Raw genomic sequence first — 21298 nt, 5'->3', positions numbered from 1 at the left:
GAAAGCGACGCGTGACGCTGACCCACGTGACACGTCGATGCTCGGGGACTCATCACTTGACTCTTTAGCGCGAGGCGTTTTGCGGCGTGCTCTGTCTCGTCTCGCCTCGCCTCGCCTGCCTTGGATTCTGAAACAGAGCTGTAGTAGAGCTAGAGTAGCAGCAGTACACGCAAAAGGGGAAAAAAGAGTTCACTTTCAGGAGCGTTGTGTTCTCACGTGCTCAGCGGTTTTCCCAACCTTTTTTTTTTCTTTTACAACTGTATGGAATTGTCACGGCGCACGTCGAGTCGTCGATCAACTCAAGTTTGGAGTGAAGTGTTCCTGTGGACAGGGGGGTTGCATTGCATGCCAGGCCTTCTTACCACTGGCTGGTAGACCGTAGACCTTATCCTCTTCACGATGTGGAGGTGGAGCTAAATCCATGCGATTGCGATGCGAGACACAGTACTGGTTCTGTACTGAGAATTGTCTGAATATAACGTGCCTACATCCTCGATCCGTGCTGAAGGTTACAGATTCGTTTTGGATCGGAGTAGACAGGCTCATGCCATCATGTCAAGGATGGTCCCACCAAGGTATACTGTCAAAGAGAACACCGATGATTACGGATTGCAACTGCACAAGGTGGGTCCATCGTCTCCTCTCGCTTAGCATTTTCTGGTTCCGTGGAATCTTTGATCCGTAGTCAGGAACAGGATAAGAACAAAGCAGTGCGGCAGGTCTCTCTGCCTGTGGGGCAAGCAGCAAGTTCCTTTCCTACCAACGGAAGGGGACAAGGAGGACTGGTGATGTGGAGTCTAAACTACATACTATATATTGAAGAGTCCCCAAAAAGGTGATGAACACTTGAATCCTTTGCAGATTGATCAGTCAGTACATGTTGCATTACAACCACACTGAAGGTGAGATGTACACACAAGCGACAGATAACCAAGAACACATCTTTGGAGGACATGTGCTGGAGATATATATGCTTGTGTATCATTATCATCTATCATGTTCATGTACTGCTAGGCCCCCCCAGCTGTGGCTGCGGCGGCCTTCACAAGAGGCTGCAGCGCCTTCACCACGATGGTCATGTTCGGCCGGAAATCCGACTCGTACTGCACACACAACGCCGCCACTGCCGCCATCTGAAACACAGGAATTCTCTCAAGTTATTTTTTGATGACTGACAGGATGTGAAGATCTCAAGGAGGATCGGTTAACACTTGACAGCAGAGCGAGCGTGAGCTTGTTTAAGGATGGAAACGGTGCTCTAAATGGATACTCGTAGTTCTTTCTCTAGTATAACTAATTAAATGAACTAAATTATTTAGTTTATTTAATTACACTAGAGAAGAACCGGGTTCATTCTCATCCTTAAGCTTGTTACCTTTGCTACTGCTTTTGGAGGATAGTCGTCCCCTAGCTTCGGGTCCACGCATTGGCTGACCTTGTCCTCGCTCAACCTCGGCGTGGCCTTAGTTTTGCCAGGGAAATTCAGGTATCAGTACAGTAAGCTTATGGATTATGCTGGGGCAGGAGTAGATAATTGAGCATGCTTGGCTCACCCAAGTCACCAGACTTTGCTGTCCCTTGGGCATGGTGTGGTCCACGGGCTTCCTGCCGGTTAGCAGCTCCAGCAGTATCACTCCAAAGCTATACACGTCGCTCTTGTGCGTCAACACTCCAGTCATCGCGTACCTTTAATTTGGAAAAGGATACCACATGTCATTAACATTGTTAATCAAATCCGTTTTGTCGCTCTAGCAATCTATTTTTTTTTTTTTAAAATATCTATCCACTTGGTCGGATAGCTGACAGACAAGCCAATTACAATTGGTAACTAACAAGTCCTGTTGATTAAAGCTTACTCGGGAGCATGGTAGCCGAAGGTGCCAAGGACGCGCGTGGAGTGGAGCCGCGCGGCGCCGTCGGGCGGCTGGCTGGTGAGGTTGAAGTCGGCGAGCTTGGAGTCGTGGCCGTCGAAGAGGAGGACGTTGCTGGAGCGCACGTCCCGGTGCACGATGGACGGCTGCACCTTCTCGTGCAGGTACTCGAGTCCCCTCGCCGCGCCGTAGGCGATCTTCACCCGCTGCGCCCAGCTCAGCGCCGGGCCCGGCGTCGCGTCCTTCACGCCCTTCTTTCCTGTTCAGCAATCCTCACATTTTTGTCACGTCAGGGTTTTCAGCGTGCAAAACTGACAGATCACACATGCCGTGGCATCTGCGAATCCTGAATGGTCAGAACACCGGCCGGCCGATGATAAAAGTGTTGCAGTACCGTGCAGCGTGTCGTGCAGCGAGCCGTGTGAGGCGAACTGGTAGACGAGGATCCTGTGGCTGTCGTCCAGGTAGTAGCCCATCAGCTGCAGGAAGTACTCGTTCTTCAGCCTCGAGACCATCGACAGCTGCAACAAGAAAACCACACCGGTTTGCCATTCGTTTTGTCTTTCAGTGAAAAAGGTTTGATCTGTTGGGTTTCAGTGGGTGCGGTGGACCTGAGCAGAGAAGTCAGCCAGAGAGTCGCTGGACACGCTGGGATCGAGCTTCTTGATGGCGACGGGCTCCCCGGAGGTCAGCACGGCGCGGTAGATTTTGCCGTAGGAGCCTTCCCCGATCAGGGCATTCGGCCCGAAGCTCCCCGTGATGTTGTTCAGCTCGCCCATGGAAATGGCCGGCACGTCGACGGGGAGGACCTTCGGCGGCCCGCTGCTCCTCGGCGCATTGGGCCCTCTTGGTTTGCCGCGGCCTGGCATTGTAGCAAACTGTGACACTGTGTGTTGTTGTGTATTGAGACCTGATGATGAGGAGGAGATGTTGGAATTCAAATCTTTACCTGCGTTGTGTTGCGACGTATTCCTAGGTGCTGCTGGGTGACGGCTCGCAGGTGCGGCGTACGTATCCTCCTCGGTACCACCGCAGCAGAACATCGTGTTGCCCCGGCTTTCCCTTGCACCACCGTGGAGATATGCGGTTTGGCGGCCGATCCGGTGGATCGGATCGGCCGAGTACCTTCTGATGAATAGTTGCTGTAAAATCGGAAAGTTACACGATAAATGCTTTGCTTCCATCGACCGTACACGTATATAAGCATTGTCATTTCAGATTATTTACCAAATTTATCAGCCATTTTATAGTATTTTTCTCTCATAATCTGTCAAACGAACATGCCAATACTACCGAAAGGAAAAAGAAAACAATCTATTGACCTATCAGCCTCGTAGGAAACAGACACGAAACTGTCTGAACGTTTAAAATCAGAGCAAGGAGAAAAAGAAGCTGCAGTGCCATATGCCATAAAAGAATTTGACGGGAGGCGATGAGAGAGCTAAGGGGAGGAAGAGGACCCAGACGACGAGACGAAGGCGAGGCGGCACACGTACGATTCAAGGAAGAGGTGGCGCCGCTCCCCGCCTCGCCGACGAGCGACGAGGTGGAAGACGTGTGGCGACCGGACGACCGAGGGGACGGCCGTCGCGTCGCGGGGAGGAGTCCAGGAGGGGGAGGGCAGATGGCAGGAGACGAGGAGGCTAATAAGAGCAAAGCATGGCGCTCCCAGCACCAGCCGACCGACGCGTTTCTCGGGGAAACAAAGGTGCGCCATGGCACCTTCCGCTTGACCCAAATTCGGACGCATGCATTGGGATCATTTTGAGCTCGCACCACGCACACGGCAGTCATACCAAAGAAAACCACATAGAACAGAGATGCAGCGACAGCACCCGAGCACCGAGGCTTGCTGCAGGCGGAGCTGGAGTTGTTCGTGCCGTTTCAGTAGTTTCCTGACAATACTCGACAAGCATGTGCATGTCAACCTGCGACTGCGAGCGCTGTACCATGCTTGCCTTCACTTCGACGTCCTCTAATGTCTCAAAATAAATTAATTCCTAAAATCACCTTAACTTTGATCAACTATGTAGAAAAAATAACATCTATTGAATCAAATAATTATACTATAAACATAGATTGTGTATCTATTTCTTTCAATTTTTGAAAACATCTTGAGAAAAAATGTCTATTGTTACTAATTTAATGTCATAAATATCAACACTTAATTTATAAAGTTAATCAAACTTAAATAGTTTGAAATACTTAAAGCAACTCTAGAAATTAATTTAATTTAAGACGAAGAGCACTAATTTCAGATGGAGAGTACTTAACTTCTGTTCCGACAAGGAAAACATAGGAAGAGTGAGGCACCAGGCATATAGTTGTCCTAAATACAACTTCTCTAACTTTAATCAAGCTTGAAACTTAGCATCTACAACTTTAAATAAATACACTATCTAGACATTTTTACAGATAATGATGTATATGATGAGTTCTTTTATTAAATTGATCAAAGTTAGAAAAAAAATAGTACAACCCGGGACAAAGCCAAATTAAAGTTACTAATTTCAAATGGAGTGGGTAGGACACGGCCCCGGCTGCCCACTAAACAAAATTGCAGCACCACACTGTGACCAAATCACAGTAGCTAATTAGCTATTGCCATATAGTACTGTCGTCATCGACAATCGACAAGGTGAAACATCACAACAGACCCAAATGTTGGGTAAACAAACTCGGTTCAACAAGACAACAACACAGTACAACATGCATTGCTACAACAGAGGACTTCAATTGTCCATGAAACTGACTAGCGGCAACACCTCAGTTCTTGATCTTCTTCTTGGCCCTCAGCTGAAAGAAGAAAAGCAATAGATATTTCATTAACTTAGTTGAGCTTCAGCACTTCACAAATGGCAGGACGGAGAAGACGTGTGCTAGCCTACATACAGGCACAACACTTGCAATGCAGTAACACTAACCTGGTTGCTGTGACCACACTTCTTCTTGCGGCAGTTGACAGCCCTGGGGTGCAGGCGTGCATAGCATCTGCAGATAAAAGGTAGAACATCAGGCCAATGAGGCAATGACCTAAAATGATTTCCGGATACAATGACATGGCAATGGGCAGGTAAATTGGCAAATCAGAGAAAAAATAGGCCTCAGGGTTTCAGCTCATAAGGTCACTTCGTGCATCTAATTGATTCATCAGTCATGCCAATCACTTTCCTCAGAAGAAAAGAACACAGTTTCACATTAAGAACAAAAACAAACACCATGAGTGCACCGCAATACACCTCTAACAGGTCCAAGTAATAGAAATGTACCCATAGAAAACAAAAGGCGAATGAGCAAAACACCTTGCATAATGCAACATCCCAGCTCTAGCTTAGCTTAGGTTGCATGCAAAAGGGCAAGTGAACAGGGACCAGATTTGTACAAAAGACAGAAGCATAAACAGTAAAGTCAGTACTGACCCCACGAGACTGAATAAAAAGAACCAAACTCCAGGTAAAACTACACTGAAGTCATACAAGGAGATGACAAATACTAAATGTTACAGCAAAGCAAAGATCAAAATGACTTAAGGGCTCTCAGTTTAAAGGCCAATCTTTTTCCACATGAGAAGATCCATCAGATGTGATCTTCCTTGCCCCTTCCACGGTGCTCTTCAATCTCGCCAAATCCTTCCATCTCAACCCTTTGGTGAAGAGCAGTGCTCAGGGAAGAATAAATTCCATGTTAGTTCTTCACCAAAAGGAAGAGATTTCACAAGGAAACACCGAGAGAGACAAGCAACAAAGGAAGAGAGGAAAATACACCTCCTCCGGTCTCCGGATTCAGTGTGGTTAAAGCAAGAAATCATCATCAAGCCAGTAATTGGTTATCCCAAATGTAATACAGCAAGAAAAAAAAAGATGGGAAAATGAAACAATCAGGCTGCTCAATGATGTGTTCAGTGTTAGAAATAGAACAATGATTGGCTGGTGAGAAAATGCTTAAATACACTAGAAGCCACATGCCCAGAGGTCATGAGATGTCTGGCCAATCATAGGGGCAAATCATGTTTCTTTCAAACACAAAACTAGAGGAGTTTTTGCATATTTGCTAATGATCTCTGGTGGTCTCATGTTATCAAGGTGTGCACGCTGATAAGCTAAAAATGAGAAGTATAATATAGCATCTGAGCTGGTTCAATCGCATAATTACATATCAAGCTCCTGCTAATGCTGAGGTTAAATTCCGTTTGCCAAATTGTTCATTTCTTAATAGCATTAGATCTCAAAAGTTTTGCATACACGAATCCCTGTGCAAGCATGCTCATGTAGTTATAAATTCCACATACCATGTGAAGTTCCTAGGAATAATCATCGTCGCTACGATTCGAGATTACGTTTTCGAACGACAATATTGCACTGAATGAATAGAACAAAGTTTCCATTTCGGGGTCACGGAAATGTTAACAGGGAGAGGGCGTAGGTGGTGGTAACTTACTTGCGGCAGATCATCTTGTCCTGGTTGTACTTGCGTGCGAGCGCCTGCAGCGAGGGCTCAATGATACCACCGCGGAGCCTGAGCACGAGGTGGAGCGTGGACTCCTTTTGGATGTTATAATCCGCGAGGGTGCGGCCATCCTCCAGCTGCTTCCCGGCAAAGATCAGCCGCTGCTGGTCCGGCGGGATTCCTACGGACGGAACAAACCGAATCGCTTAGCGCCTGCATTACATGCTGCTAATATTCTTGCTTCGCTACAACAGATGAGCTAACGCGCTCGCGTACCTTCCTTGTCCTGGATCTTGGCCTTGACATTGTCGATGGTGTCGCTGCTCTCCACCTCGAGGGTGATGGTCTTCCCAGTCAGGGTCTTCACGAAGATCTGCATCTTGTTGAACCTGGATGTTCTCGGGGCTGGGGGGCTCCTGTGATTGCTTCGGCGGCGGCGGCGGCGGCGCGTGCGGGGTTTTTATACGTGGTTGAGGCGGTGGTTTAGGGTTTGGTCCTAGGGAAGCGAGGCGGGCTGGTGGAGTGATATGGGCCGTTGAAATCGGGCAGTGCGTTTTGCTTTGTGGTGTTTCGGCCCATTGGATGTGGTGCAGAGCTGAGATCAGGCACGATGCTTCCACTGATCCTCTCAAAGGAAATTTTGATTCATTCTCGCAGTAATAAAAAATAAAAATAGAATAGAAACATGATTTCATAAAAGTCTTTTTACGATAATTTTGTACAGATGGATGCATGGAACTCGCTAGCGTCAGCATCACGACTGTGCGGGGGGAAAAAATGACGCAAAGAAATATTCATGCTAATATGAGGAAGACGCACTTGAGTTAAATCCCTTTACGACACTTCGATCGCGCTGTCAGGTACAGTAATTGTTGAAGATTAAACGGAGACGAATTCTTTATTTTAACATTAAACCGCTCCTCTGACGGTGAAGTTCTAAGTGAAGTCTTCACCGATGATTGAAGCGGGGTGAAAAAGGCACGAAGTATATCAACATCGCCAACTCATATTCAGACGCACTTTTGAAATATCTTTTGCGATTAGTTGTGCTTGTGTAATGTGTGCAATAATGTAAGCGTCTATAACGACAATTAACCGCACTCCGCAGGACCATTTCCTCGTCGCCTCTGCAACACAGAGACCCTTTCTTTTTCGTGAGGCAAACAGAGACCCTTTCTGAATAATTAACCAGCACGCGTTGCCCGGAGTGAGTCGCCGCGCGCACTGTTAGTGTTACTTGCCTTGATTTGTTATTTGCAATGAAAGCATCAAGGTCCGTCCGTCCCGGGAACATGTCAAAACCTCGCTTGCACGGCGTTACTATAAGTAGAATCATCACCATGCCCCGAACCACGACACACACGGACACACGGTCACCTCTAGCTAGAGCAAGCGAGAGCCGGGCGAGCTAGCCATAAGCCATAAACCTCGCTGCACACGCGACGAAACAAAGCGCGATCACGAGGCAGAGGTTTTGGAAGGGAGTCTTTCTCGGCAAAGATCGATGGCGGTCCCGGCGATGGCCGTAGCAGCCCTGTTCGCCCTCGCGGCGCTGGGCGGCGTCGCGGAGGCGCAGCAGCTGAGCACCGCGTACTACGACGGCTCGTGCCCGCACGTCTACGACACGGTGCGGCGCGTGGTCCAGGAGGCGCGCGCCTCCGACCCGCGCATCCTCGCCAGCCTCCTCCGCCTCCACTTCCACGACTGCTTCGTCAATGTACGTGCACGCCACGCCGCCCCATGCATGGCGGTAGCTGCCAAAGCCGTGTGTGCCAGAGAACCGATCTGACTCTGAACGGTGCTCGATTGATCGTGTGCTCGTGCAGGGTTGTGACGCGTCGCTGCTGCTCGACGAGACCCCGACGATGCGCAGCGAGAAGGCAGCCGACCCCAACAACGGCTCCGCGCGGGGGTTCCCCGTGGTGAACGACATCAAGGCCGCCCTGGAGAACGCCTGCCCAGGCGTCGTCTCCTGCGCTGACATCCTCGCCCTGGCCGCCGAGGTCTCCGTCGAGCTGGTTAGTGCTCTGACACGACATATATAGACGGTGCGAAGTTACCGTCGATCGAGAGCAACACTGCGGCTAGGGATCACTACTAATTATGCCGTTTTCCTGACTGGATATATATGAGCAGGCAGGAGGTCCGTACTGGAGGGTGATGCTGGGCCGGAGGGACGGCATGACGGCTAACTTCGACGGCGCCCAGGACCTCCCAAACCCGAAGGAAGCATTGAACGATCTGAAGCAGAAGTTCGCCGACCTCGGCCTCGACGACACCGATTTTGTTGCCCTCCAAGGTATTCTCATCTAGCACACGGAACCACACACACACACACACGCACACACACAACCGAAACTCAAGTATGTGCGGCCACCTGCTGAGCTCAAATCAAAATCAAATGTTGACGTGCCTCGTTGCACCATGCAGGGGCACACACGATCGGCCGCGCCCAGTGCACGTCCTTCCAGGACAGGCTCTACAACTTCAGCGGCACGGAGCGGGCGGACCCGACGCTGGACCGGTCCTACCTCGCCGCGCTCCGGGAGAGCTGCCCGGCGGCGGTGAGCGGCGGCAACACGCGCCTGAACAACCTCGACCCGGCCACGCCGGACACGTTCGACAACCACTACTACGCCAACATCCAGAGCAACCGCGGCCTGCTCAGGTCCGACCAGGCGATGCTCTCCGCGACGGAGGAGGGCGCGGCGTCCACCACGCCGATCGTCGCGCGGTTCGCCGACAGCCAGACCGAGTTCTTCAAAAGCTTCGCGACGGCCATGATCAAGATGGGGAACATCGCGCCCCTCACCGGGGGAATGGGGCAGGTCAGGAGGGACTGCAGGGTGGTGAACTGAACCTGATTCTGTTCTGATTGTAGTTTGCTCCTCAATATATATTCACTCATCACTCAACATGTAAATTCATGATTCTTTTCCCTACAGAAGTCCATGAAATTGTTTGATTTGGGAATATGTAATAAAGCAACGTTTTCTAAAAAAAAAATGTCTCGGTCTTTTTGTGAAGCACGATTATGCCTGTAAATGTAGTGCATGCAGAAGCATGACGGAAATATTCCAAACCGACCGCTTTCGTTTTCTATATTATGATACCGTTTTCTATATTATAATATCATTCTTAAATTTTGTCGAACATAAAAATTTATCCATTTTAATTGGTTTCACAACCATTTTTAATTATTTGTTATACTCTTTAATTGCTAAAATATAGAAATATTCTAAACCGATCGTTTTCGTTTTCTATATTGTAATTCCGTTTCCGACCGTTTTTACCTCAAAGTAGTACCCAAGTTCCCATAAAAAAAAAAAGACTAGATTGGTACTCCCTCCATACTAAAAAAGCAAAGCAGATGTTTTGGGCTCCCATTCCGTTTATACAAAGCCTGACGTTCTACTGTAGCAAGAGATAGTTTAGACGTGTTTATCCCTCAAGCATTAACCATAGCCGCCTACAGCGCTCCCGCATTAACCGCAGCCGCCTGCAGCAGACTCGACGCGCCGCCCATCAGGACTCCCTTCGTCTACCGCACCATGCAAAAATCGAAGCGCCGGATAAAAAAAGGGCGTTCATAAATCGAAGCACCGAATAAAAAAAAAGGTGCCTGTGAGGCTTCAAACTGAAGACCTCAAGTTAACACCCCCACACACTAGCCATTTGAACTACGAAGTATTTTTGAAAATAATGCACCCGCAGACCTATTTAATAAGGGCAAAGGAGAAAAAATATCCTTTAATTAATCACTCTTTGGTATCCTAAATGTTAAGAATTTCAGGTATGAAAAGATTATATTCTAATATTGATAAAAGGCACCTAACATTTGCGTGGTGATGTGAGGATATGGCGGTTTAACCCTACCTTACTAATTATAAGGGCATATTTGGTTTGACCTTTTTTGTCTAGTTATTATTGGTTCACACCGCTATGGATACCATTCCTTCTTACTCCCTCCATCCTAATTTATAAGTTATTATAAGAATTTTGGAGAATCCAAACATCTCAAGTTTGACCAATATTATAGAAAAAAATAGAAAGATTTATGACATCAAATAGATTTTACTATAAAAAATAACTAATGAAGAATATAATGATACTTAGTTGGTATCATAAATATTATTATGTTATTATATAAATTTGATCAAACTTGAGCTAAACCACAATTTATTAACTCTCCTAGTGTTTTAACATTCAAAATTTAGTATAAACTTTCCCTACTAGGTGATGCCCATTTCACAAACTTGAAGTTGCTCTGGGTAGAACAGGTTCTCGGCAGAGGTTTTTTTTTTTTGACAAATTCGGCAGAGGTTGGGAGGGCTCGAAACACACCTGTGCGCGGATGATTAGCCCGGCCTTCCAACAATTTTTATTCAAGGATGAATAAGAGAAAGATGAGAAAGAGAAGCGAAATATAAGAACTTTTAACCGGTGTTTAGGAGAGATTAATATTCGTGGCCGGTAGGCCTCCAACTATGAAGCCGTCCGGTCCGGGACGCTTTGTCCACTTGGCAAAGAGTTGATTATTCTCGAGGCAGATCTCTTCCTCTGAGAAGGGGGGCTCGACAGGTCCATGAGATCAGCACGCAGCAGTTGCAATTGCTACTCCTGTCCTGGAGATCAATCACCGCACCGCTGTGCGCCCACCGCCCAGAGCCTCTTCTGTCTTTACTACCACAGCCCAAGGGTTGCTGAGAAAGTGGTGTTCGAGCATTTGGCCTTCTCGTTGTTTGTCTTTACCGTTGAACAATATGTTCGAGCATAAGGTTGCTGCCGAGGTCATCCTCCGACCGAGTGATTTATTTGTTTTTTTTTCTTTGGTGATCTGCAACTTGGTATTTGCATTTGCAATGACCGTCGCAATTCGTAAAGGTAGGTGAGCATTTCAATTCTTGCGCTCAGTCCAACGCATTATGACCTCTCTGGCTTTCAAGTAGTTGCTCCTTGATCTGGTCAATCGACTGTTAGCTCTAGCTTTGGAGTTCTCGGCTTCTGGAGCCGTGTTCCTGAGATGTAAATCAAATCTACCGAGGCCTTGTTTAGTTTCCACCAAATTCCAAAAAGTTTTCAAGATTCCTTATCACATCGAATCTTGCGGCATATGCATGAAGCACTAAATATAGACGAAAACAAAAACTAATTACACAGTTTGGCTGTAAATCGCGAGACGAATCTTTTGACCCTATTTAATTTATGATTGGACAATATTTACCACAAACAAACGAAAATGTTACAGTAGTGAAATCCAAAAAAAATTCACATCTAAACAAGGCCCAGACACAAAATAAATTGCATTGAATTTTTTAGGAACCTTTTTTTTTAGGAAAACCCCAACGGAAACTTCTCTCACGTAGGTTGAAAATTTGCCAAGCAATTGGGACGACAAATTCTTGGCTTTAAGCGAGTAACCGAGAAATGACAGACAACACGTTTGTTAGGAGGGAATTGTTACAAGGGAATGGGAGTGAAGAGATGTGTGATTTTTTTTAATTTTTTTTGTGAAAACTTTTTTTTTTGATTGGTTGGTGGGCAGGGGAGTTCTTGGAGGAAGGGGAAGAGGAATAAGAGGGCCTCAACTCTCACCTTTTAAACCCAGGGATGGGTGGAAATTCAGTGCAGATTCCTTATCAACACAGGACACGCGTATCTCCACCGTTGATGATAACTTAAGTTACGATTTCTCATTTCCAAACCCACTAACCAAACAAAGGCAGAAAAAACTCCCTCTTAAACTCTCTCATTTCCAGCACATGCCAAACAGGAGATTGGGGGTACAAATTAAACTCCCACGTCAATTCCCTCCATCAACTCCCCTTCTTGAACTCTCTCTTAATTTTCAGCACATGCCAAACAGGAGATTGAGAGTATAAATCAAACTCCCACGTCATCTGAAACAAGGTTACATCGTTCACCACGGCTTCAATAATAAAGCTAGGGGGTTCATCGACCCAAGTACAAGAATTTTTGTGACTAAACCAGTTAAGTTGTGTGCTACTCTATTAATATCCCTATTACAATGATCTACAAAGATTGAATTAAAATCCTACCATAGCTTAATACACTCATCATAAATTGCACACCTGTTGTTGCCGAAAACCCTTCTTGCTTCATCGTGTCCACGACCTCCAAACAGTCAGAATGAATAAAGAGCCTCTGGCAGCCAATGTATTGGGCTAACAGGAGTCATTCTCTAAGAGCATATACCTCCGTTGTTGGAGCGTCCACTACATTGATCAAAATAACAGTAGGATGCAGCTATGAATGAACCAGTCGAGTCTGTGACTCCTCTGGTGCCTCCATCACCCCTCTCAATTCTATAGCCTGCATCTACATTCAAGAGCAAAGTTCCTTCTGTCGGCTTCTTCCAACCCTCTCCTCGTTTGGCGTTCTTTTTAGGAGCTCGCTGATAGTTTGTTGTCAACGTCACAATAGATAATGCACTTCTTATTGTTAGTTGGATTGTCTCGCCATAAACGAAATTCCTTCATTCCCACCATATATACCAACTGACTGTTAGAATCAATTCGGCCAGACCCAAATTATTCAAAAAAAAATCAAGTGATCTCGATCTGTTTATTATTGCGAGCAATCACTATTGATCCAGACCGGTCAGCTTGTATATACTTCTGAATCTCATGCCAAACACCTATCTTTTGCCATATATCATGTGCTCGCTTGCATAAGAACAAAAGGTGTTTAATATCTTCACATACTTCATTGCAAGCTGGGCAACTCCCTGAACTTTCAGTGTCGGTTTGCCAGAATACCTTTACATGGCAGTAACCCGTGCAGCACCCTCCACCCAAAAAATTTCACTAACTCCCACCTTCAATTCCCATGCCCTTTCTCTAAACTTGCCAAACACACCGAGCTCTTCACCACGCAAAAATAGAAGCTAGAAACTCAGAATACTCAACATGCCCGTGGGCCGGATTCAGCCAACTGTACGTATCATGAAAACTTGAAAAGCATCAGAGATGACTAGGATTTCAGTTTCATTTTATTAGATAATGTTGGCAATAAAACATCCAGAGGATCCTAAACATACAATGCTAGTCAATAAAACATCTTAACAAATTCCAACACGGAAGTTATTACAACCTACAAGACAAACACCTATGGTTTCAGCTTTATACAGTCACAGGCCGATTCTACAGGACTACAGAAGAAGTGCAAGGCGTTGCTTGTATCTTTCAATCCGACGACTCCGATCCTTTTGCAACCTAAACATTTGTGAAAAAAAAGAATGAGAAGTTGAGAACTGCTTGTCCCATCAGGATCACTATCTTGATATGTTGTTCGTTTCCGCTTTACAAACAGCAGTTGTACTGGGACAATAAGCTATCAACTTTGAACATAAGAACATGTACACTAATCAAGTTTATAACAACCACGCAGAGGCATGGACCAATAATTTCTATTGCAATGCCATGCATCTTCCTAATATTATATTATTATTTATTCTGATAATTGATTAACAATGTAGATAAGGTGTGAAATAAAACAAAAACAAAATATGCATACCCAGCACGTATCCTTTTGGCACGCTTTACATGCTGCTTCAATAAGTCACTTGTATTGTATTCACCGTTTTCATTCTGCAAGATGAAGGAGTAAATACATTACTATCCAGAGTGGAATATTGTAATGTTAAATGGGATTTGTGATCTTATGAAAAATAAAGGGGCTCAACAAACTAAAAACTACTGGTTGATGATGCAGAATAAGAAACAACTCTCTGAAAATTTCATTACCAAAGAAAAAAACAACTATTTCAAGACTTATGACACAACCAATGAACAGTTTATTGGTAAATTTGGTAGGGTACATGAGTATGAGACTGAATTTTGCAATCCGTTACTTAACTCTTCCCCAGGAATGAAGAATGTTGCTTTTTAGATGGGACAAATAATGTCTTAAGCAGAAGAAGCTGCAAACAAGAGTAACCTATGTGCAGCATCAAGCTCGGGAAATACTTCTGCAAACACAAAAACTGGAAGGGTACCAAGGGGAGACAAATACAATAAACAAGTGTAAAATCTAAAAGGCTCCACCCTACAAAAGTTGTCTAATCGCAAAAAAGACATTTGCAAGTCTATATCATAATGCTAGTTATGAAGGCCCAGATGCCAAAAACTTGTAAATGACACCACGAAGGTCTAAGAAAGACGAAGAAACTGTGGCCTATTGCGTCAAATGTATTTAGCTACATCTTTAATATACTCCTTCATAGTCAAAACCAAAGATAAAACTAAAAAAAAACATCTGTCTGCTAGTGACCTGCCACATAGTTCAATCAACAGTGGATTTTTCAAACTTATAGCCTTCTATATTTTAGAAAGTGGTATTGGCATGGTATAAGTTTAATGTTCAACTTTCAAAAACCCAAAAGTAACAATATTGACAACAAACAAGTAGAATCCAAAACTGAGTGAGGAAGATAATCCCAGTTGTGAACATCATAGTCCATTTATCAGAAGATATTAACTTAGTGAGCCAAACTGCAAAGCAAATTTTATAGAAGATACCTTCTGTGGCTCTTCATCTGAATCTTCACCTGCCGCATCATTATTGTCCCTTTCTGATATTCTAGAATCTACAACTGAAGCGGGCAAAGGTCTTGGAAGAAGTGGTTCACCATTTCCAAAGCTTGGCTGAGTTAATGAATAGAACATGAATCATATGCATGGATAACATGGCAACAACGGAGTTTGGACAGCAGATGCAATCAAACATCAAGAAGAAAATCGAAAATAAAAACACAATCCATCCAGACAAGAAATAGTAGTGTGATTGGGTTCCTGGAGTGTGGGGTCAAAAACAGAAGAAAAGGGAAGGCAACATCCATCTACACACAAAAAAAGGCAGTACTCTGTGTAAACTGATAAACTGCACTTAGCAATTCAGACAGGCATGGAGCTTGTTAAACTACATGAACTAAAATAATCGATCACATGTAGCCTCTAGATGAAACAAAATCAAAAGCAAGAAACACAAATTTACAATTTATTGATCATCGCAGAATATGTTTGCCTTCATATAACTCAAATCATGTTTCTATAGTACAGCATAGAATTTAAATCATCCTAGACATAAATACATAAGTAAATATTTGTCAAGGAAAAATATCAACACTTATTTCTGAAAGCAGATTGACTCCTAAGCAAAGATTCAGATTTTTGACATATACTGATCAAATATCCAAGATAAAGGGATCTGAGCAGGAATGTATTACTTCTCATACATCATACAAATATCTGGACAAAGAACACATAATTTTAATCAAAGTAAAAGATTAAGATAATGAAAGAAGGCACCATAAAAACACTTGAGGAATGTTAATCTGTTAGGCAGCTAATTTAGAGAAATTTCATAATAAAGGCATATTGCTAATTCAGAACAGTTTTAACAAGCAACCAAGTGACCAACTGCTACATTCATATGAAAGAAGAAAAGGATTCTAACCTGACTTTCATGTGGAACACCATTACGAACCCACGATCGACAGAGAGCATACAAGGATCCCGACTCACTATCCAGCAGGTTAACCTTTGAGCAACCAATACAAAACCATAAGAAATGTTAACTGTTCTGTGCAACCCATGTTATTTATCTATAAACTTAGCAAAATGGTCCTTATTTAGCAGCATAACAATCCCTTCATAAATAAGATGATAGTCCTAACTCTGGCTTATGACTTAAGTATCAATATGATCATAATTGTTTGAAGAATATGAAACCGAACCAGGTTGTCTTGCTCGAACAGGAAAAGAGAAATGAAGATAGCAGATAACATTGTCATAACTTTTTCCGCCTCTTTACTAAATACTCCATTCCAAATTGTAAGTCCTTCTGGCTCAGAACAACTTACAATATGGAACAAAGGGAGTATTAAAATATGTAAAGTCAAATGTCATCATGGATCCTATGATCCATTTCTATGCGGATTAAAAAATCCAAAAAGTACAATCATCGCAGTCTAACAAGACCATGTACGGAGTTACTGACAATAACACAATGATTAAACTATTGCAATTCGCCCAAAGAACAAGTACTTACTTTGCGGTCATTAATCACCACAACTGTAGGTTCTTCTCTGCTCTTTTCCCTGTAGTGAAGTCAAATGCATCATAGTATGCTACACGTTTTGATTCCAAATGAGAAACACATGTGATTGTTGTTTTGTTGAATACCTGTCTTTTGGGTTGCTCTGCTCATTGGATGGACCAACAGGTGGTATTGGATTAGCCTATGATGTTCCAAAAGAAACAGAACAAATATATTAATATTCAACTTGAGAAAGTCTTTCAAAGTATGACTTCGCTATTAATTTCTCTTACAACATATAACTACTAGAAGGCATGTAAAATATGAACAAATATTGCCTTTTTTTTAAAAAAAAATCCTAATATGGCCCTACATTTTGAAATCGAGGGAGTAACATGCTAAGACAACAGGCCACCCTGATTTATTCTCTCCAGTATTCCACGAGGACTGAATGAACAATGACTAACCACACACGTTGCCATTAGATCACTTTATCTACATCGTAACATCCCACAATATAGCCAGATATTTAATCGAACACCTCAAAAGCATCAGGCCAAGCCTCCAAATGCTCCATCAGACTCAAAAAAAATCAAAATTTACCGATCACAATCCAAAATCACAAGTAAATACTTAATTGGAGGACCCAAAATTTACCGATCACGAACAAAAAAATCACTGACCTTGGGCTGCGAAGCTATAGGAACTCCTCGGGGAGGCTGCTCGGGACGCGCCGCCACGCCCGCCACAAGCGCCCGAGGCACGGCCGCGAAGGACCGGGGCAGCTCGCGCACCAGGGGCTGCTGCTGCGCAATGGGGACGGCAACGGCGTGGGTCCGAGGGTACCCGACGGCCATCGGAGGAACGCGGCGGAGCTGCGCGTTCACGGCCGCGGCCGCGGAGTTGGACGTGGACGCGGATCTCAGGGCGGGGTAGAGGATGCCGTGGGGCACGGAGGAGCCGTGGCCCGGAGGGTTAGGGTTCAGCGGCCGGCCGGTGAAGAGCGGGGGAGCCGGTGCCGCCGCTGTGGCAGGCGGGGGTGACGTGGCGAGGAACGCGCGGGGGAGCTGGCGGGATGCGGCGGGCAACTGCGAGGACGTGGCGGCCGCGGCCGCCGGCTCGGCGGCGGTGGCGGGCTGCCCCTGCGGCGGGGAGGCCATGGCGTGTGGGTGTGGCGCGGGCGGAAACGGGAGCCGTGGACCGCGGCGGTGGGGTCGCGCTTTTGAAACCGTTTGAATCCGGTTCGTAGAGTCCTGCGTGTTGTGTACGAGTAGATCCAAATTTCAGGCGCGCGGATCTTTGTGCTTGTTTAGGTCTTAGTTTACTTTCCAAAAAATTTTGCAAAATTTTTCAGATTTCCCGTCACATCGAATTTTTAAACGTGTGCATGAAGTATTAAATATAGATGAAAATAAAAACTTATTACATAGTTTAGTCGAAATTGACGAGACGGATCTTTTGAGCCTAGTTAGTGCATGATTGGACAATATTTGTCAAATACAAACGAAAATGCTACAGTACCTGTTTTGTAAAATTTTTTGGAACTAAACAAGGCCGACTTCCAAAAATTTTACAAAATAATAATAGTAATATTTTTGTTTGTATTTGACAAATATTATTCAATTATGTACTATTTATGTTCCTCGCTCTATTCTGAATTACAGGTACAAGTCGTTCTGACTTTATAATTTGATTTGAAATTGAGCGATACAAATGAGCCGCTGGCGACGGTTGGGAAGTATAGCAAACCGTCGGAAACTGAAATCCCCTTCATTCATTTTTAGGCCTTGTTTAGTTTCTAGAAAATTTTACAAACATTTTTAGATTCTCTGTCACATTAAATCTTGCGGTACATGTATGAAGTATTAAATATAGGTAAATTGCACACTTTGCATGTAATTTGCGAGACGAATCTTTTGATATAGGCCTTGTTTCGTTTGTATTTGATAATACTTGCAATATTGGATAATATTTATCAAATACAAACGAAAGTGCTACTGTTCATTTTTGCAAAATTTTTTGCAAGTAAACAAGGCCTACATGGCTTGGTCATATAAAACTGACCTTTATAATATAACCTTTTGTGAACTTTTTTGCGATGATTTTTTTATAACACATTTTAAATGCAAATAAAACTGTAATGTTTATAAATACTTTTAAATATATTAAGTCATATCGATTTTGTAGAATGTATATAACCTGCTTGTCTTAAACTAAACGATGATAGTCCAAGCGTTAACTTGACAAGTTTTTTTTCCAAAAGAAATCTTAGACTTGGCAAAATATTTTTGCAAAATAACCCACTTTGTGACACTAGGCTTTGTTGATACAGGTGAACTTTTCTTGTATGATTTATATTTTATTAAGGATAAATTATAGCATATTAACTCCATTCTGCCCTAGCGCCGCTGCTGGTCCCCCTCCCTTCCCCTCCGGAAGCTGCTGATTGAGTCTAGTGTTAGTGTCTCTCCATGCCAAATTTTTTTATTGGAGTTTTATCTTCTCCTTCTCCTCTCCGGCGACGGTGAAGGAGAGAGGTGGAATCGGCTTCTCCATTGCGGCTCCGTTGAAGATAAGGACGACAACTTCGGCGTCAACATCTTCATCGACATGACGACATGGAGACTTTTGTTTCCGGACGGTGGCATCAAGGCGGAGATGATGTCGCCGCCATAGAATAATTTTCTTCAGTTTCTTCTCCATTTTATTGTGGTTAGATCTAGCCACAATGAAGGACTATGGATAATAATTTTCAGATTAGTCATCCTCACTCTTTGGTGGCAGAAAGAAGAAGAAGGACGACACCAAAAAGAAGAAGTTCCTCAATTTCGCTTATTGGAACGTTGGCCGTCGTTCGTTGGGCATTTGTTCTCAGGCTATTTGCCGAGTGTTTGTCTATGCGGTCATCTATACTACAAAGCATCTAATAGGTTAAGTTTTGAGTTGTGCTTTACAGAACGTGAGTACATTGTAATCCAAAGTGTCTGTAACATGTTTGATGTACTCAGCTATTATATAATATAATTATTCTTTTATCGAAAAAGGGGTAATTTATAGTGAAATGGATATATCGGGAGAGGTTCCTTTTGACCACGAGTAATACGCCACTCATTTCTCTGGCCTTGTATTGATTGCTAGAATAATCTACCCTAATTTCTATAACAATGCAGTAAGATGTCAGCTCTAAACTAATTAGACTTCTTGTGGTAGAACATGTCAAGCCAGGTTTAAAGCTCCATCCAAAAACTTCAGTGCGGGATTCTATGAAAATTGGAGTGTACACAGGCAACTTCAAGATTTATGGAATTTTTTTTGCGAGTTGCAAACTTGCAACATAGTATATGACCATTTTGTTAGGAGATGCTTATGGCATACACATTTGTCTCAGGGCAACTGCCACCTCTCCTCTGCAAACATTTGTAGAGATGCCACCATGGTGAGTTGCGCACTTGCGTCCCTCAAGCTGATTTGAATTCGAGTCCAATGCCAACACAAATGGTGGTCGCATTGGCGGAGCTCAGGCTAAGGTTTATGGCGAAGGAGGTTCATCATCAGCTTGATGAGATTCAAGAAGTTTGGATGTCTCCAACAGTTGTCAAATACTCCCTTTGTCCTAAATTATTTGTCGTGTTTGGTTTTCATATCGCAAATTTAACTCGTTTTGTAAAAAATACGTGCAACATTTGTATATCTAAATAAATTTATTAAAAACTAGATAGGTGTGAGCGCTTCACCAAAATGAATCTAACTAAATGCAAGATTTATTTGATTAATATTTGGTGATAAAACTCAAAGCTTCATGGATTTTTCATAAGCACCACAACTAGAAATAATTTCATGGAAAATATGGACAATGCATATACATATTTTCATCACAAAATTGTACTTCGCGCATTATTTGTACATCCATGGATAATCTATGACTATTTTAGAAAATATGAAGTGTTGGTATTTTTAAATGTACACGAATAAAATTTGCTAAGTGCATGGATACTGTTGTAGCTTTCACTAAGCTATCGTATTTACCCACAGGGAAACAATATTTAAAGAAGTTGATAGTTCACCATCATGTATCTACTAACTAATGTACCAACCAGACTAAAGTGGAGGTAAGTGTTGCTAATGGTAGAAATTATGAATAATAACACACACATAGGAGAACTCCATAGTAAATAAATGAGCAATCTAACTAGGTTGAGAGGACAACGGGTGAGTTTAAGATTTCATAAACACTTCTCTATTATTTTAGTTTTATAGGGTATAACTAATTTATAGGTAAATATAGTGATCACACACAATAACACTTTGGAGCAGCAATACATTTTCATCTCTCGAGGGTGTGAGAAAGTGTAGTTAGCGAAGGTTGCCTAAAGCTCTAGGACACCAATCCTAATGTGGTAGATTACAATGACCTGACAACCTGTCACCCCAGGAGCTACCACACTAACAGTAGGATTGGCGTAATCTTAGGTAATTTATAGTCTAGACGCCATGTCTAAACTACCGATTACTACCCTAGTCACGCGCTATAACTAGAGCACTAAATGCGAGCAGAGATCCCATGCTAAGATATGATAATTATACTATCCATACACATGAAAGGCATAAAAAGTAAATAGAGAAGATAAATATATTAAAACATAAGTCTTGCAAAGGTAAGATACAAAGATATACCAGACCTTCAAAGATTTCTTCAGAACCTAAGCATGACTCAACTCTCTCTAACTCTCATCTAGATCTAATCTACTTCTACATCTTAAAAGATTTGTGGAGATTCCTCTCTTGTGGTGTCTTGATCGGAATGAGAAATACGAATTAGGTTTCCCATATGCCTAAGGCTAGGGGGCAGGGGCTGGTATATATAGGGGAGATGGAGTAGAGGGCAAGGAATTGTCACGTTATCAATCCACGTCATCTCTCTC

At 43.6% G+C, this 21298-nt stretch overlaps 4 protein-coding genes across 4 annotated transcripts; 1 reads left to right on the top strand and 3 right to left on the bottom strand.

The window, feature by feature from the left end:
- On the bottom strand, positions 817–3483 carry LOC8056838 (probable protein kinase At2g41970). Its single transcript, XM_002465549.2, has 8 exons — positions 3368–3483; positions 2821–3013; positions 2483–2733; positions 2266–2392; positions 1857–2130; positions 1554–1686; positions 1376–1462; positions 817–1133 (listed from the first exon to the last, which is right to left on the bottom strand). The coding sequence occupies exons 2-8, from the start codon at positions 2912–2914 to the stop codon at positions 1011–1013; spliced, it is 1089 nt and encodes a 362-aa protein (XP_002465594.1). The 5' UTR covers positions 2915–3013; positions 3368–3483; the 3' UTR covers positions 817–1010.
- Positions 4291–6864, bottom strand: LOC8085240 (ubiquitin-60S ribosomal protein L40-2). The gene is made up of 4 exons (XM_002465548.2): positions 6594–6864; positions 6309–6498; positions 4796–4862; positions 4291–4667 (listed from the first exon to the last, which is right to left on the bottom strand). Exons 1-4 carry the CDS (start codon positions 6694–6696, stop codon positions 4638–4640), a joined length of 390 nt encoding a protein of 129 aa, XP_002465593.1. The 5' UTR covers positions 6697–6864; the 3' UTR covers positions 4291–4637.
- Positions 7725–9254, top strand: LOC8056837 (peroxidase A2). Its single transcript, XM_002468166.2, has 4 exons — positions 7725–8034; positions 8144–8335; positions 8454–8616; positions 8748–9254. The coding sequence occupies exons 1-4, from the start codon at positions 7822–7824 to the stop codon at positions 9173–9175; spliced, it is 996 nt and encodes a 331-aa protein (XP_002468211.1). The 5' UTR covers positions 7725–7821; the 3' UTR covers positions 9176–9254.
- Positions 13303–17556, bottom strand: LOC8056836 (proline-rich receptor-like protein kinase PERK8). Its single transcript, XM_002465547.2, has 7 exons — positions 17060–17556; positions 16523–16578; positions 16389–16437; positions 15795–15878; positions 14858–14983; positions 13854–13927; positions 13303–13552 (listed from the first exon to the last, which is right to left on the bottom strand). Exons 1-7 carry the CDS (start codon positions 17534–17536, stop codon positions 13489–13491), a joined length of 930 nt encoding a protein of 309 aa, XP_002465592.1. The 5' UTR covers positions 17537–17556; the 3' UTR covers positions 13303–13488.

Source organism: Sorghum bicolor, chromosome 1 (assembly GCF_000003195.3).
Source record: "Sorghum bicolor cultivar BTx623 chromosome 1, Sorghum_bicolor_NCBIv3, whole genome shotgun sequence".
Lineage (NCBI taxonomy): Eukaryota > Viridiplantae > Streptophyta > Magnoliopsida > Poales > Poaceae > Sorghum > Sorghum bicolor.
Note: the sequence above shows the minus strand (reverse complement) of the source record. Positions and strands in the feature narration are given on the sequence as shown.